This window comes from Saimiri boliviensis, chromosome 18, assembly GCF_048565385.1.
Source record: "Saimiri boliviensis isolate mSaiBol1 chromosome 18, mSaiBol1.pri, whole genome shotgun sequence".
Taxonomy (NCBI): domain Eukaryota; kingdom Metazoa; phylum Chordata; class Mammalia; order Primates; family Cebidae; genus Saimiri; species Saimiri boliviensis.
Genome location: NC_133466.1, coordinates 42,647,423 through 42,663,431, shown reverse-complemented (window position 1 = coordinate 42,663,431; position 16,009 = coordinate 42,647,423). Strand labels below are relative to the sequence as shown.

Sequence of the window (16,009 nt, the reverse complement as noted above, 5' to 3'; positions counted from 1 at the left end):
TACACTGAATAAAAATGAATTTCAGGGGCTGAAACTGTGAATCTGCATTTTCAGTAAGTGTCTCTGGTGACTTCTATGCTGTTAGTTTCAGTAATGGCTAGGATCTATAATTTAGCTGATTTATTATCCTCCTGATTCTTATAACATTTTGTAAAGTAGAGTGGTCAGTTTTATTAATTCTGTTTAAGAAGTGGAAACCGAGGTACAAGGATTTAAAATTAATGATCCATGTCTGTTCACTGAATTATGGCCAAGCTGAGATTAAAATCACACCTCCAAGTTTATAACCTACTGTTTTCTCTACCATATTATATCTGCAATATTTTCATTTCTTAATGACTCCATATCCATATTGTGCTACAGAAATGCCTTGATTATGAAACCTATAGAGGGTAGGGTGGAGATGAGAATAGAATAGTTTATTCTTTGACTTCTTTATTAGTCTTTATGTAAGCAAACAACTTGGTTCTATCGAATTTATGCTTTTCCTTTAGTGGCAATTATTTTTACATGTAGATTCATCTTAACTAAGAAACATAGCCTGAAAATTTTCCTAAAAAAAGAGCCTTTAGAGAAATACATTCTATAAACACACATTTAAAATGTTGCTTTCTCTTAAAAAGTTTACTTTTATAGCATACATGAAAAACAAACATTTGGACTCCTTAAAGGACAGGGTAATGATTCAGCTTCTACAAAAAGAAGAGAATTAAGGACCAGGACCTAAATTATGCAATATATACAGACAGGAGTAATCTAGAAAGCATTATCTTTATGTATAATTCATTTAGCAGCTGCCTATTTGTGACACATATTATACACTGATTAAGTGGATGGTTAAACAACTGAGTAATGTACATACTTCATATGATAATACCCTGTTCTTATTGCAAGTTTAAAGAAGCAAAACCAGGTACAGTAAAACTTGGTGTGCTTATGTTAATGGGAACAGGGAATAATATGAATATATGAAAATATTGATGGATCATAGATGCATTCAGAGCTGTTCCTTGCAGAGACAGAGAGGCCCAAGGGAGCGTTTGAGGAAAGCTCTTTGCCGTCATCTTTCGGTAACCTTCTTTTGCTTTCCTGCAAGAAATCATGCCTGCAATGGTTTGACCTATATAAGCCCGATCAGTAAATAGCTGGCATAAACCAACCAAAGGAGAGCCAGGTGGGAAAATAGAGTAAATGAAAAAAAAAAAGGCATTTATTTATTAATAAGGATATGGATACATTTTTATAATATTTGAAATTTTTTATCCTTAAAAAAACACACTTTAAGATTCTGTAGCAATTTCTCTAGCTTCAGATCTCCGAATCATTATTTATAGGTTTGGAAAAGTTGCTAATTCTGGGGCTTGTGGTAGGCCTCATGGTGATATTGAGGAATGGGTATTAGATTTGAAACTCTGGGTAAGAATCTGAGGTTTCTTGGAATATTGCCCAGAATTCCATTTAAAAAATCACTAGTAGTAATATTTATTTTCTTAATCTCTTTATCTTTCATTTAAAAATAAATGTTGCCCGGTGAAGTGACCTCCAGTCATCTTTTTGATTAAAGAAGTAGCATTGAAACAATCAAACAAACATGTTGTTTAGTGACTAATACCAGCGAGAAAAAAATTTAGATATACCAAACAGAAGCCTATCTTGGAACTCTGCCAGGAGCAATTTCTATGTTTTTATAATGTATATTATTTTCTTTCCTTTACCATAAAAGTACAATACTCACTGTAGAATAATTTGACAAGATCGATAAGTAAATTCACAAAACCATTTTGAGATATGTTTGCATTTGTAACATTTATCACCAAAGACTAAGAGATCTTTCTCTTTTTTTTCTCAACCTTCAGAGACTTTCAGCTGCTGATACCCATTGCCTTCTGCAAGTCTCAGAAGTGAGAGATTGAAGGGAGTGTGCACATGACACAAGAGAGCTGGCAGTGGGAACTACCGGGGAAGAAGGAGAATTCGATTGTGGGACAGGCACTTGTCCCAAACACTGTGACTGCAATGGCTAACAGACATCAACTCCTATGGAACAGCCGTGTGACATGTGTCCGTCATTTCTTTGGGCCTCAATTTCCTCATCCACAAAAACAAAAACAAAAAACCCCAAACATACACAAAAAACATATGTGTGTATGTATGTGTCTGTGTATATATATATATATATATATATATATATATATATATATATTTCTCAGGCATATGGATTGCTGCAAGAAATCCCATATCCCAAGTATCTTGACAATTCTCCATTTCTTCTTTACCAGCATACACCAACACATCATCATTTATTGTCCAGGGTTATGCAAATGGATCTCTGCTATATCTCTCCCTTACCCTCTGTAAGTCATGCTCCACAAATTAGCCAGAGTGAGCTCTTTAGAACACAAATCGTGTGTCACCCTCTGCTTAAAATCTTCCAATGGCTACCTTTTGTAGATAGAATATAATTTCCACTCCTTTCCATGACCTTTGAGTTCCTACAGCACCTGGCTCTTCTGTCCTTGCTTCCTTAACATTCTACCCCACCTCTCAGTGTGTCAACCATCTTGGCTTTATTTCTGGTTTTAAAATATGCCAAGCTTGTTCCGTCTTAGGAGCTATATTTGTTTTTCTCTCATCTTTGAACATTCTGACTTCAAATCTTTTCTTGGCTGGTATCCTTATAATTTCCAGGTCTTATTTCAAAGGTGACAGCCTTACTGAAGAAGTATTTCCTCCCATGTCTTTCAAGGTAGCTACTCACTTTTATTTTTTGTTATATGTGGCCAGTATTTATCACAATCTGAGATTAGATTTAAAAAAAAAACTTTTAAAATATATTTTTTATTTCTTCCATCCTCAAGACTGTAAACTGTATGAAGAAAGCTTATTTAGTGGAATATGTCCGGTGACCAGAACAGTATTTGAACAGTACCTATCATAACAATAGGCCCTCACACATTTGTTGTATAGAACCTCAGGCTGTGATTACATACCCAAGAGCATGATTATTTAATGTTTCCTCCCCAGCACTTTATCAGCTTTATTGAATGTAATTGACAAAAATTGTCCATATAGGGTATAAAATTTGATGTTTTTAATATACATTGTAAATTCATAACCACAGTCAAGCTAGTTAACATATTGATCACCTCACAAATTTACCTTTGTTTTTTATTTATTTATTTATTTTTATTTTTATTTTTTGAGATGGAGTTTCGCTCTCGTTACCCAGGCTGGAGTGCAATGGCTCGATCTCGGCTCACCGCAACCTCCGCCTCCTGGGATCAGGCAATTCTCCTGCCTCAGCCTCCTGAGTAGCTGGGATTACAGGCACGCGCCACCATGCCCAGCTAGTTTTTTGTATTTTTAGTAGAGACGGGGTTTCACTATGTTGACCAGGATGGTCTCGATCTCTTGACCTCGTGATCCACCCGCCTCGGCCTCCCAAAGTGCTGGGATTACAGGCTGAGCCACCGCGCCCGGCCTACCTTTATTTTTTAAAATTTCTGGTGAGAACTCTCAAGATCTACCCTCTCCACAAATTTCTAGCATACAATATAGTAGTGTTAACTTTACTATTATGCATTAGCTCTGCAGAAATATTCATCCGAACTAAAACTTTGTAGCCTTTAACCAACATCTTCCCATTTCCCTCTCCCTGCAGCTCTTGGCAACAACCATTTTACTCTGCTTCTACGAGAATGACTATTTTAGATTCTCTACATAAATGATATCATGTGATATTTGTCTCTCTGGGTCTGGATTATGTCATTTAGCATAATGTCCTCTAGGATCATCTATGTTTTTGCAAATGGCAGGAGTTTTTTCCTTTTGGGGGCTGAATAATAATTCACACACCACATTTTCTTTATCCATTCATTCATCAGGAAATATTTAGGTTGTGTTTATATCTTGGCTATTTCAAACAATGATGCAGCATACACAGGAGTGCAGAATCTTTTCAAGATACTGATTTCAGTTCCTTTGGTCATATACCTAAGTGGGATTGCTGGATCATGTGGTAATTCTATCTTTAATTTCTTGAGGAACTTCTTTACTGTTTTCCATTATAGCTATGCCAATTTACATTACCATGCACAGTGTGCAAGGGTTTACTTTTCCCTGTATCTTCACCAACACTTGTTATTTTCTGTCTTTTTGATAATAGCCATTCAAATAGGTGTGTGGTGACATCTTACTGCACTTTTATTTGCATTTCCATGATGATTAGTGATGTTGACTGTCTTTTCACATATCTGTTGGTCATCTGTATGTCTTCTTTTGAGAAATACCTATTCTGGTCTTTTGCCCATGTTTAACCAGGTTATTGTTATTATTATTGTTATTGAGTTGTATGAGTTCCTTACATATTTTGCATATTAACTCCTTATCAGAAAGGTGTGATTTGCAAATATTTTCTCTCATTCTGTAGGCTGTTTTTCATTTTGTTGATTGTTTCCTTTGTTGTTCAGAAGCTTTTTAGTTTGATGTAATCCTACTTCCTTCTGAGACTCTAAGCACCATTTACCCCACTGGCTAATTTAGTGACTGATGTTAAGAATATATGTAACATAAGTAAATTATGATTATTGAGCCCCCAAACTAACTGTACATTTATAGTGTCCTTATATCTAGTTTGTGTGATTGTGGAGATACATTATTAAACTCTTCATTTTGTTATTTTTCTATTTATGTTAGCTATTAATACGTAAATTTTCTTATTTGTTGATTACTATATCAGGTAGAATGTCTTCAGACATAAGTCATAGAGTCAATACATACCCAACACTCAGGGGCTTAAGCAAATAAGACATTTAATTAAATTACAAATAGAAAACTGGAATAAGTTATTTCTGTTTTGATGCAGAAATTCAGCAATTTCATCTGGGAACAGGCTCCTTAGATCTTCCTACTTGGCCTTCCTCAGCATTGGGTTTAACTTCTCAGGCTTGTTGACTCATATCTGCAAGAGGCTGTCATAGCTCCAAGCGTTATATCCTCCCAAAACCATATTCAAAGCAATAAAGAAAGTGAAAGGGCCAGTACTAACAAGCTCCCCACTCGAACCTATTTTTGATAGATTTCAACTAAAAATTTTCCCAGAAATTCCTCATCTGATTTCTATTATATTTAAGTGACCAGTCAAAGTGTAAAACTTATGTGTCTAAAGGAAAGTGATATAAGTATAACTGACATATAAATCCTGATTTATTTCTTGGATCTGAGCTCATTGCAAACATCCAAATTTCAGGATTTCATTAGTCAGGAAGAAATAACAAGAGAAGTTCAATGGGCAGCCAATAGGTTCTGCCGCAAACAGCATAAATAATCAGTAATTATTTTTTCACTTTGTTTGCTCTTGATGTGAAGCTTTTTACACTGAGCATGAGGATAATAAGTAAGCTTTCCCAAAAAGATTTCATGTGGTTTGTCTGGCATTTATGTTTTTCTTCTTAGATGTTTATTGTTGAAGTAAAAAAGCATTTTTTTCATGTCAGAGATGAAACTAGCAATTAAGCATTAACAATGACTTTGTTTCCTCTGTTGATACCTTTGCAACTCTAGATTTAACATCAGCAGGTATATTCTTTTTAAGTGGGCACAAAACATTCAATATGTATGGACATAAAGAAAGGAAAAATAGATACTTGTTACTACTAGACGGGGGTGAGAAAAGAGTTGAAAACTATCTATTGGGGTCTATGCTCACTACCTGGGTAATGGAATCATTCATATACCACAGTTTAGTGACACACAATTTACCTACCCTTGTAACCAACCTGCATAGGTACCCTCTGAACCTGAAAAAAAAAAGTTGTCAAAAATAAATAAATAATGTCAGCATGTTTGTGTACAGTTTTACTTTGTCTCTTTTTTCTGTACAAGCAAGATGGGCCAATGACATTGTACTCTCTACTTGCTGGACATGTGCTGATTGATCTTTCTCAGTAAATCAATTTAGTCTGGGTTTGTTCTAAAATCGTAGGAACAGGGAGAGTTACTCTGAACTAGACAATGCTGAATGCTGCTAACACATGAACAAAAAGCACTCGGCATTTCATGAGATTCTTAGTCATCAAACTCTATGGAAAATATCTTGAGAACTGTAACTAACATTTGATTATTCCTCGCTGATTAGCATTTAGGTTAGAAGGACTAGATATATTTCAGATATTTGTAAGTGTTAAAATACTATGTATTCTGTGATTTTATAAATCATCTGTCTTGGATCTTATCGAGACTATAGGCATCCTTTTGTGTTAAAAATGCTTTTAGCGGGGCTGGGCGTGGTGGTTCACACCTGTAATCCCAACACTTTGGGAGGCCAAGGCAGGCAGATCGCCCGAAATTTTAAAAAATAAAGTAAACACAGGTTTAGCTGTGTCCCATCCAAACGCCTGAGGTTAGGAGTTTGAGACCAGCCTGACCAACATGGTAAAACCCCATCTCTACTAAAAATATAAAAATTAGCCAGGCATGGTGGCACATGCCTGTGATCCCAGCTACTCAGGAGGCTGAGGCAGAGAAATCATTTGAACCCAGGAGGTAGAGGTTGCAGTGAGCTGAGACCACACCACTGCACTCCAGCCTGGCTGATAGAGTGAGATTCCATCTCAAAAAAATTCTTTTAGAGACTTTCCCCTCTGCTTGTGAATTTTCTTGTCTGCTTGTGAATATCCTAACCCATCATTGTAAATGCTTTAACATTTGCTACATTTGCTTCTTTCTACTGCAGATTTTTCATTGCTTTTGCAACATATTAAAGATTGTTTTGGGTTTACAGATTGGTGGGTTGTGATTAACAGTGATATTAGAGAATATATGAATGCAATTTTACTAAAACAATGTTCTTATAATTTCAATCACTTTCTTTCTACCTATTTCTTATTGTTATTATCAGCAATTAATAAAGAAGCCATTAAGCAGTATATTATTGCAGGTGTTGAAAAGCTTTCAAAAATGTAAAAGATGAAATCTCTTGCTTGTCACAAATCTATAAGAAATGTTACTTTAGGACAAAATTGAAACAAAACAACCACTTGTAAATCACACCAAATCTTGAGTGCTGAAAAGAAAGTTGGAATTTCTCAGCATTCTCTTGTCTTAAATAATGACTTCCAAGGTGTACGTCTTAGAATCCTCTCCTTTTTTTCTTTTTCTTTTTGCGATGCAGTCTCGTTCTGTCACCCAGGCTGGAGTGCAGTTGGCACGATCTTGGCCCACTGCAACCTCCGCCTCCAGGGTTCAAGCAGTTCTCCTGTCTCAGCCTCCCCAGTAAAGTCCTCTCCTTTAAAACACATCGAAGAGACAAAAGGCTTATTACATGTAATCAAGATTTCTTGTTTTGTTTTTAAGGTTTTTTGTTTGTGCTTTGCACAAATAAAATACAGAGGTTTTCCCAAAGCTTGGCTTTCCTTCTTAATAGTATGTATGACTGAGCCAGACGGATCTCTCTATTTTCAAAATTTTTGATGAAGCTACCCTTTCATCATTTTTTCCTTTGTGCATGATAATCTTAAAATCTTTTTCATTTGCCTTACTAAAAATAACTCTGTAATGATCACAAACTGTCGTTTCCGAAGCTTCATAGATGAGAGCTTTTCAGGAAGTAATTCTTTAGGTAGTAATTTCCTTTGGTATTGCATTAATCCCCACTTCCATCATAGGCTTAAAATCTGCCGCTGTTCACCTAAGCAGTATATTTCATAACAATTTCGTGCCCTTCTGATAGTACCATCCCGGACAAGTACCATTAAGATTTTAGGTCTCTATGGCTATGATCCAAGCGGATGTTTATGGTGTTCACACCTCAAACAGTTATTGAAGCCTCTTATCATGCATTTAGCACATGCTCTCTCTCGTTTGCTAAGTGTGTTGCTCTTTCATCCCCATTGTGGTGGATTTGCTTTCTGACAAATGGGCTCAAGACGTGGACACTACTCATTTTTAAGAAAATATCATTTGTAGATAATTTGAATATTCTTTACAAAAAGTTTACATTGAAAAAGGCATATAATAACTATCAGAAACTCTTCATTAATTAATCTATCAAACATTTGCTGCATCAACAGCACTATTTTCCTGTGAATTTAGAAAACCTGGTACTGGCACATAGATTTCTTCCACTTCGCTAATTATAATGGTCAATACATTTGACCGCTTTTGACTGACTACTAGCATAGTATCTACCACAGAACTATTTTTTTTGTGTGTGTGTGTGAATAGTCATTTTGTTGTTTCTCCCAAGTGGGATAGCTCCTTTCTTAATAGATGAATTTTGTTGATTCAGCCTGGATTTTATTTTTTTCACTTTTCCAAGGTTTACTTACTTATCACCTTTATTACTGAACAATAAGTTATCTAAATCTTCACATCATAGCATCGGGGTAACGCTGCTATTTTTCTCACTTTTCCTCATTCTTATGTGGCTGAATTTAGGTTTGCCTTAAAAAGCTGCCTTTTCTTTTATTCGAATTTTCCAGTGAATTCTCTGAAGGAGCTTGTTTTTATATTCTATGCCATTTCTTTTATCTGAATTTCCCAGTGAATTCTCTGAAAAAGCTTGTTCTTATATTCCATTTATGCTGCTATATGCAGCTTTTTGTTGGGTAGCAGGTGACATGGTTTAGCTGTGTCCCATCCAAATCTCACCTTGAACTGTAATCATCTCCATGTGTCAAGGGTGGGACCAGGTGGAGATAATTGAATCATAGGGCGGTTTCCCCCCATACTGTTCTCTTGGTAGTGAATAAGTCTCATGAGATTTGGTTTTATAAATGGAAGTTCCCCTGCAAAGGCTCTCTCTTGCCTGCCCTCACGTAAGATGTGACTCTGCTCCTCCTTCACTTCTGCCATGATTGTGAGGCCTCCCCAGCCATGTGGAACTGTGAGTCAATGAACCCCTGTCCTTTATAAATCACTTAGTCTTGGATATGTCTTTATTAACACCCTGAGAATAGACTAACACAATTGGTTTCATGATTTTCTACCTAAGTGCCTGTTTTGTGCCTATAGCAGGCAAAGCCCCTCCATTTTTGGCTTGGTCAAGCCTTACAGAAAAATTGAGTGGAAGTAATTTTTCAGCTTAGACCCAGTTGAACTAGGGTAGAGTTAGAGTAAAATGCATTTGAGCACGTACTCAGTGGTACGTGGTACACTGTCAGCCCCACCTTCAATGACTTCAGGAGGGAGAATCCTGCCGCAGGATTTCAACAGAAAAAAAAATCAGTAACATTTTTTTCAGTGAAAGTCCTTTTATTCAGTGCACTGGTTGTTATAGTTGAAACCTTAAAATTTTTTTTCTGGCTGCAAACTTTTTACAGGTTTTTAAAGGGTTACTTTAATTTAAGAGACAAGTGAGTGAAAGTTCTGGGTATGTTTTCCTAAAAGGTTGGGCATGATCTCCAGACGAATCTCATTAACTCATGTTAAATGAAAGCACTTAAAGGCAGATCTCACTTGTGTAAAAAAATTTATTCTTTTTTTTTTTTTTTTTTTTGAGACGGAGTTTCGCTCTTGTTACCCAGGCTGGAGTGCAATGGCGTGATCTTGGCTCACCGCAACCTCCGCCTCCTGGGTTCGGGCAATTCTCCTGCCTCAGCCTCCTGAGTAGCTGGGATTACAGGCACGCGCCACCATGCCCAGCTGATTTTTTGTATTTTTAGTAGAGACGGGGTTTCACCATGTTGACCAGGATGGTCTCGATCTCTTGACCTCGTGATCCACCCGCCTCAGCCTCCCAAAGTGCTGGGATTACAGGCTTGAGCCACTGCGCCCGGCAAAAATATTTATTCTTAAAGTTGGACATGTTCAAGGCTTAAAAATTAGGTTCAAAAAGTGAAGCCAATTCACGAACACCTAAAGTAGGTGAAGGAGAATCTTCTCTAACTTTAAAACACACATTAAGTACCTTCCCCTGATGTTGCTTGTTTATTTGCTACAATTATCTCCAAATTGGGTATAGGCCATGCCTTCTTAGACTGGTAGAAAATTTGACTTTTCTCAGAATTTATGGAGACTAGCAGAGGTTAAGTATTAGAGCTTGGAAGAGGTCCTATGAATGCAAAGTAAACAGAATTAAGATGTTAACAGAACTGTAATTATGCAGATTGTATATTGTCAATAATGAGGCTCTGTTTTTCAACAAAGAAAGTACTTCTACGGAATTGCTGCTGTCAAAGAAACACAACCAAAATTTGCCATGGATAACACAAAATCGATGCAATTGAAAGTTAAAATCAAGGAATCATAAATTTTTAACAGGTATGGCAATAAATTATTCTACTTTTTTTGCTTTGATCTTTAAAATATGGTAAGTTTACTCATGAGAACTTTTTGAAAAATCTGAACATTAACTGCCATTATATTTTAAATGAAACTTATCTCTTAACATGGATGAGTTTGCACCATAATATATCTTTTAATGTTCTTTTTAGGTAAATAGGGCCTCATTTCCATAATTGAGAGCAAAGAGGCTTAGCATTTTCAATGTAAGTTTAAGACTGGGTTGCCTAGCAATATTCAAATGAGAAAGTCCCTCCTCTGGAACTGGTTATGAAACAGTTGTCCATGTGGATGTGCATTAAATTCAGAAAAGGCAGTGATTTCTTAGCACCTAAATTATAAACAGACAGGAGACCATGTAATCAGATGAAAACAGTGTGAACTATTAGTAACTTTTATGCAGATTAATTAAGCCACATAACACTGATTATATGTGTATTGTTAGGTGCGGACCCTAATCATTCACTGATCTCTCCTAAGTGCTTTGTAAGCTTGTCGTAGAATTGGCATGTAAAACCGAGGGCTCTGTTCTCATTTAATCCTATTTTTGTGCATTTATTTCCTTCTGTCATGGCCCATAATACATATTTTTTGATTTTTATGCCGTTATCACATCTTAAAGTTCCTTTGAAAAGGCTTGATATATTTGAGTTGAGGGTTTACATGCTACACCAGAAAAAACTTCTGCTACAACTCGTTACCTTTCATGCTGCGCTGTCCACTCTTGCTGTCCGTACAACATATGAGTTTTACTAGATGCTTTATTTGATTACTCTTGGTCCTATTCATTGGTCTTACTCCTGAGTAGCCATTTATCTGTTCTCAATAATCCCTTTATTTTTGGTTCTTTGAGTGGCCTTGGACCAATCCAGTGCTCTTCCTTTTCTTGCTGGTAGTTTAGAAGAATTAACTGTAGAATGTCCTAGGAATACAATATCCGCAGATAGGGAGGAACTGCCTGAAACCCGTCCCTCCAAGGAAATTGAATAACTTGAGTTAGGAAGGAGCTTCATGGGACAGAACCGGAGTTTTGTTCCTCTCTTCCCTGGAAGCAGGATGTCCTTTACAGCTTTTCCCAGTGTGTCGTGTGGCCCCTGAGGTATATAACCCAGGGTGGGCTAAGTGGGGCATTCACATCAAGACGACGTCTTTCCTGTTCAGCTTCTTCAGCCTTGGGGGAACTCTCACACGATGGACCCAAGACTTCGGTCCCTTGCTAGTTATCTATAAGAAACAAACCCATTTCACATAACTTGTGAATATGTTTTCTTTCACTGGATTCAGGCAAACAGATAACCAGTGCCTGGTGGACCTTCACACTAGCCCAGGATGCAGCGGTGTGTATGGACACACATTTCTGGTGGTTGGCATAGGGACGATCTTTGCTCTTTTCCACATGGAATGGGAGTCCTTTTTCGGGACTGACAATTAGAGAAGCTGTTTCACAATTGGCCTTCCAAAGAGTAGTGCCTGAAATATGATAGCGCTGTAATAAACTGTATAAAGTACACAGCGAATGAGTACGTTTTAGACCTAGGGCACAGCATGCAAAAACGCTCAAGTTGAAGAAGGCAATATTTGAATTTCTACTTATGTTTAAACCTCACTTTTTATTTACTTTAGTGTATTTTGAAATGCGGATAATACTGTCTTATATATCACACATATATGACTTTTAAACGGGGCTCTAAAAGATTCTCTGTTGAAGGTAATCGCTCTTGGCACGTTGGTTTCTGGTCTGGCCCCTCTGGCCCCTATGGCTCCTCTGCGTCTCTTCTGCATGAGGACCAGTCCCGTACCATAACCAGAGCTGGGCTTGCACTGCTCATGCCATCTTTCCCGACTGTCTTCTGTAACCAGTTCTGATTGCTCTTTGTTGTGATTTGTGGCTCTCTAAATTGGCGAAGTCATTTTAATGGAAAATGTCTATTCTGCCCCAATTTTGATTAGAAAGGGATAGCTTCCATGTAGCAGACTGTTCTAATTTTTTGAAGATTACAAACCTTCCCCCCAACTGCCCCACAAACCCAACCTTTATCCATGATGTCTTCCTGTTTTTAAGCTCTCACAACCTCTCTTTCCTCCAAATCCTTCCTAACACAGATTATGAAAAACATTCGCAAATAATGAGAAAATAGCAATTAGAGTTATATAGCAAGAGAAAAAAAATCAAAATCATCTAAGGTAAAACATATGTTCCAAGAAAGTTATATATAGATACAACTTAAAAAAACTGAATTATACATAAAAATGTGTATGTATCAAGGGAGTTTTCTCTTTAAAGTTATTTTCATGCAGATGTTTTTATAAAACAAAGAATCCTTTTCATATACATGAGCATTCTTCCTGTGTATTTTATTACACAGGGTTTGCTTGAATTCACATGTATTTTTACTACACAGGTTTCTATCGTTATTTTTAACACAAAATGTGAAAAGTATTTGGGGGCTGAGTACATTCATATAAAGCTCTAAAAGTTATAAACAAAGTTTTGACAGAATGCCAACGATCATTTGGCATCATTTCACACTTGAGACAGAATGTCTGTCACCTTCTGGTATAATTTTGCTTTGTAATCTAATACCATCAGCCAGGTCATCTCTAATAGGGATCCTCTGTCTTGATTAACAGCACCTCCATTTAATCAGCTGTTCAGTCTAGAAATATTAGTGCCATCCTTAAATCCTCCTTTTTCCTTACAATTCATAACCAATTAGTGATTGCATCATAAGGAACATACAACATACAAGATACGTTAATTTATGTTATTTATCTCCTCTCCTCTTTATTCCAGCTGTCACTGTCCTCATTAAAGCCATATGACCATTCTGGTTTATTGCAATAATGCCTCACTGGTCTTCCTGCTACTTGTCCTGTCCTTCAAACTCTCTTTCCTTTCTTCACACTATCGTCAATAATATCTTCTAAGACATGGATCTATTTTTGTTATTTCCTGTTTAAATAAGTCAGTGCCGGTATCCTAGCTGCTAGACAAAAATTTAGAGTGCCGCTCAGGTACCTTTACAACCATTCCAGGAATCTGGCCCCTCCATCGCTCCTGGCCCCAAATTTTCATCAACATGCCGCTTCACTTTTTTGCCTTTCTACGTCTGTTCTCTTTCTCGTTCCTCCATCTGGACTACCTTGCCTCCAGCTGTCAGCCTCATCAACTCTCCTAAGATCTGGTTCAAATGTTGTCCTTTTGTGAAACCTTCTTCAGACTTCTGCTTTCTGGTACTTCCATACTTCTTTTTAAGACCTCTGTGACAACACTTAATGGACTGAATCGCAAGGCAGCACGAGCCTTCTACGCTATCAAGGTACAAAGACTTTAAAGGCAAGAGCTTTGCTATTTTAAGTATGGAATGTCCATGTTCATCATAAAGTCAATCCTCTGAACAGTAAGGTAGTTCTGAGACTTAAAAAAGAACTTGATTATATTATTTGCTGTTTAATTGATACCTTATAAATTCAGAGACTTATTTCTTAATCAAGACATAGTCTACAGCTTTTCGAAGGCATTTTTTAGAGTGCTAATATTCTGGTTACCTAATTTGTTAATTAAGTCTGCGGTCCAATCTAAATTTTAAACAGTACTGTCGTAGGCCTCTTACTCTCTATAATCACATAAGACAGAAAATGCCTAGAGTCTGGATGTTAAATCTGATGTAACAAAACTTACATAGGCATAAAAATTTAAGTTATCTGCTAATTTCCTCAGTATCTTACATTTAGTTATAGGCTTACCATTTTAAAAGTAGTTAAACTATTATTTCATTAAATTTCAAGTCTATCTATATAGGCTTACTGCCAAAGGGTCTACTAGTTATGTCCCATCATATTTTATTCTTTTAGTAGATTGTATTTGTTGCAATTTTCGTAAATATTATATTTTTTAATATGTAACAGTTTTAAACATTATTCTTCAGCACTGGAAAAAATATGCTTAATGGAAAAATCTTACATTCATTTTTTTATAATGTCAAAAATTGTTTTAAGTTATAAATTTATAAATTAAAAGAAAATAAAGACCTTGAGAAAAATGAAAATAATTATACTTTCCAATTTAAAAATGGAGTTAACAATACTGCTTTTTCTAAACTGAACAAACTGTTTTCAGAATTGATAGATTTTTATTTTTATGAAGCTTTTTGGTCAAATTAAAAGATCAATAGATACTGCTACAATGCTACGTAGTATATCAGACAATGAGAGATTATTTTCCTTAGAACAATTTCTTTGTTGAAGAATCTGTAAAAAATATCATTGGTAAATTAATAGAGAACGTTTCTACAAAGCAAATATAGTAAGGCATAAAATATTCCATACACAATATTAAACTTGCATTTTATTTTGGAGTAGTGGAATAGAGCAAAGTTTCAAAAAAAATGCACAGAACATGAAATAGAAAGAACTCAATAATGGAGTTGCATCTTTTAAAATGATGTGTAAAGTTAGAAAATGAGAATATCATAAAAATATTTTGAATAGTTTTACTGACTTATTTTTATTGAAACTGATTTTCAGATGAGTTAATGGTGAAGGTTTGTTTAAAAAATAACAGAATATAATTTTATGAATTATTAGCTTGAAGACAGCACAACAGACTTTGGGACCAAATTTCTCAAAACAATAATCAAAGAGATCAATTAAATGAATTGGTTTAGGGTAGTCATAAATATTTACACTATTGATAGGGCAAATTGAAGTGATATAATTTGTGGATGACAGTTTGGTTCTAAAGTTTTAAACTGCATTTCAGTTCACATTTCCTCCAAGTATCATTCAGGAAAAGGTTTAGAGTATACGTACATATCCCCAGAGAAATCTATATTGTCCATTATAAGTATGATCAGATCATTCACAAACATTTGGGAAAAAATTTCATAATCACTTGCTCCTCACTGTTATTAAGTTAGTAATTAATTCCACCATTTACATACAGAGAACTCCATTTAAAGAAAATTACTGAAGCATCAAAGATACTTTAGCCCATGTTATAACATCCAGTCATTAAATGGACATTAAGCATGATGTTAAAGTCCCAGGGGAGTGAAAGAAAGAAAACAGTCAAGCATAAAAAGTTTTTCCTTTTCTGTTGTTGTTTTTATAAACTAGGCACTCGGATAAAGCGAATACTTCTCAATTAAATAATAATGTCAAATTCGCAATGTAATACAAACAGAAAATTAGAAAGGTAGAAACAGAATTACTCTAATAACATTAAAAACAATAAAAGTAAACAAACTATATTGGGAAAGGGCATATAAACTTACGGTTGTCGTATAAGCAGCTTCTGGATCATCTTCCAGCACTCTGGAGAGACCAAAATCAGAAACTTTGCATACCAAGTTGCTATTGACCAATATATTCCGAGCCGCTAGGTCTCGATGAACATAACCCATATCAGAAAGATACTTCATGCCCGATGCGATGCCTCGGAGCATTCCAACCAACTGGATGACCGTGAAGTGGCCATCATGCTTCTGCAAGAGAATCACAATTGTTTACATTGATTTATTTTAATGCAGTGTGTATGTGTGTGTGTATTAAATAAGAGCCTCACATTTATTGTATTGGGTTAAATGAAGATAAACATCAAGTCTGAGGACCATTGACTTTGTTCGCAAGAAAAAGTAAGACTTTGTTTGACATTTAAAGAAAAAGGAAATTCTAACTGGAAGTAGTGAAGGACAACTAAACAAAGGACAGAAGGAAATCAACCAGA

The 16,009-nt window shown here is 35.9% G+C and overlaps 1 protein-coding gene across 5 annotated transcripts in view; it reads right to left on the bottom strand.

The window, feature by feature from the left end:
- Positions 1-16,009, bottom strand: part of EPHA6 (EPH receptor A6) — a 986,592-nt gene that overhangs the window by 107,035 nt on the left and 863,548 nt on the right. For all 5 annotated transcript variants that reach the window (XM_074389177.1, XM_039480541.2, XM_074389178.1 and 2 more), the window contains one exon: positions 15,558-15,767. In XM_074389177.1, the coding sequence (XP_074245278.1) occupies positions 15,558-15,767 (210 nt within the window). The remainder of the gene's footprint in view (positions 1-15,557; positions 15,768-16,009) is intronic.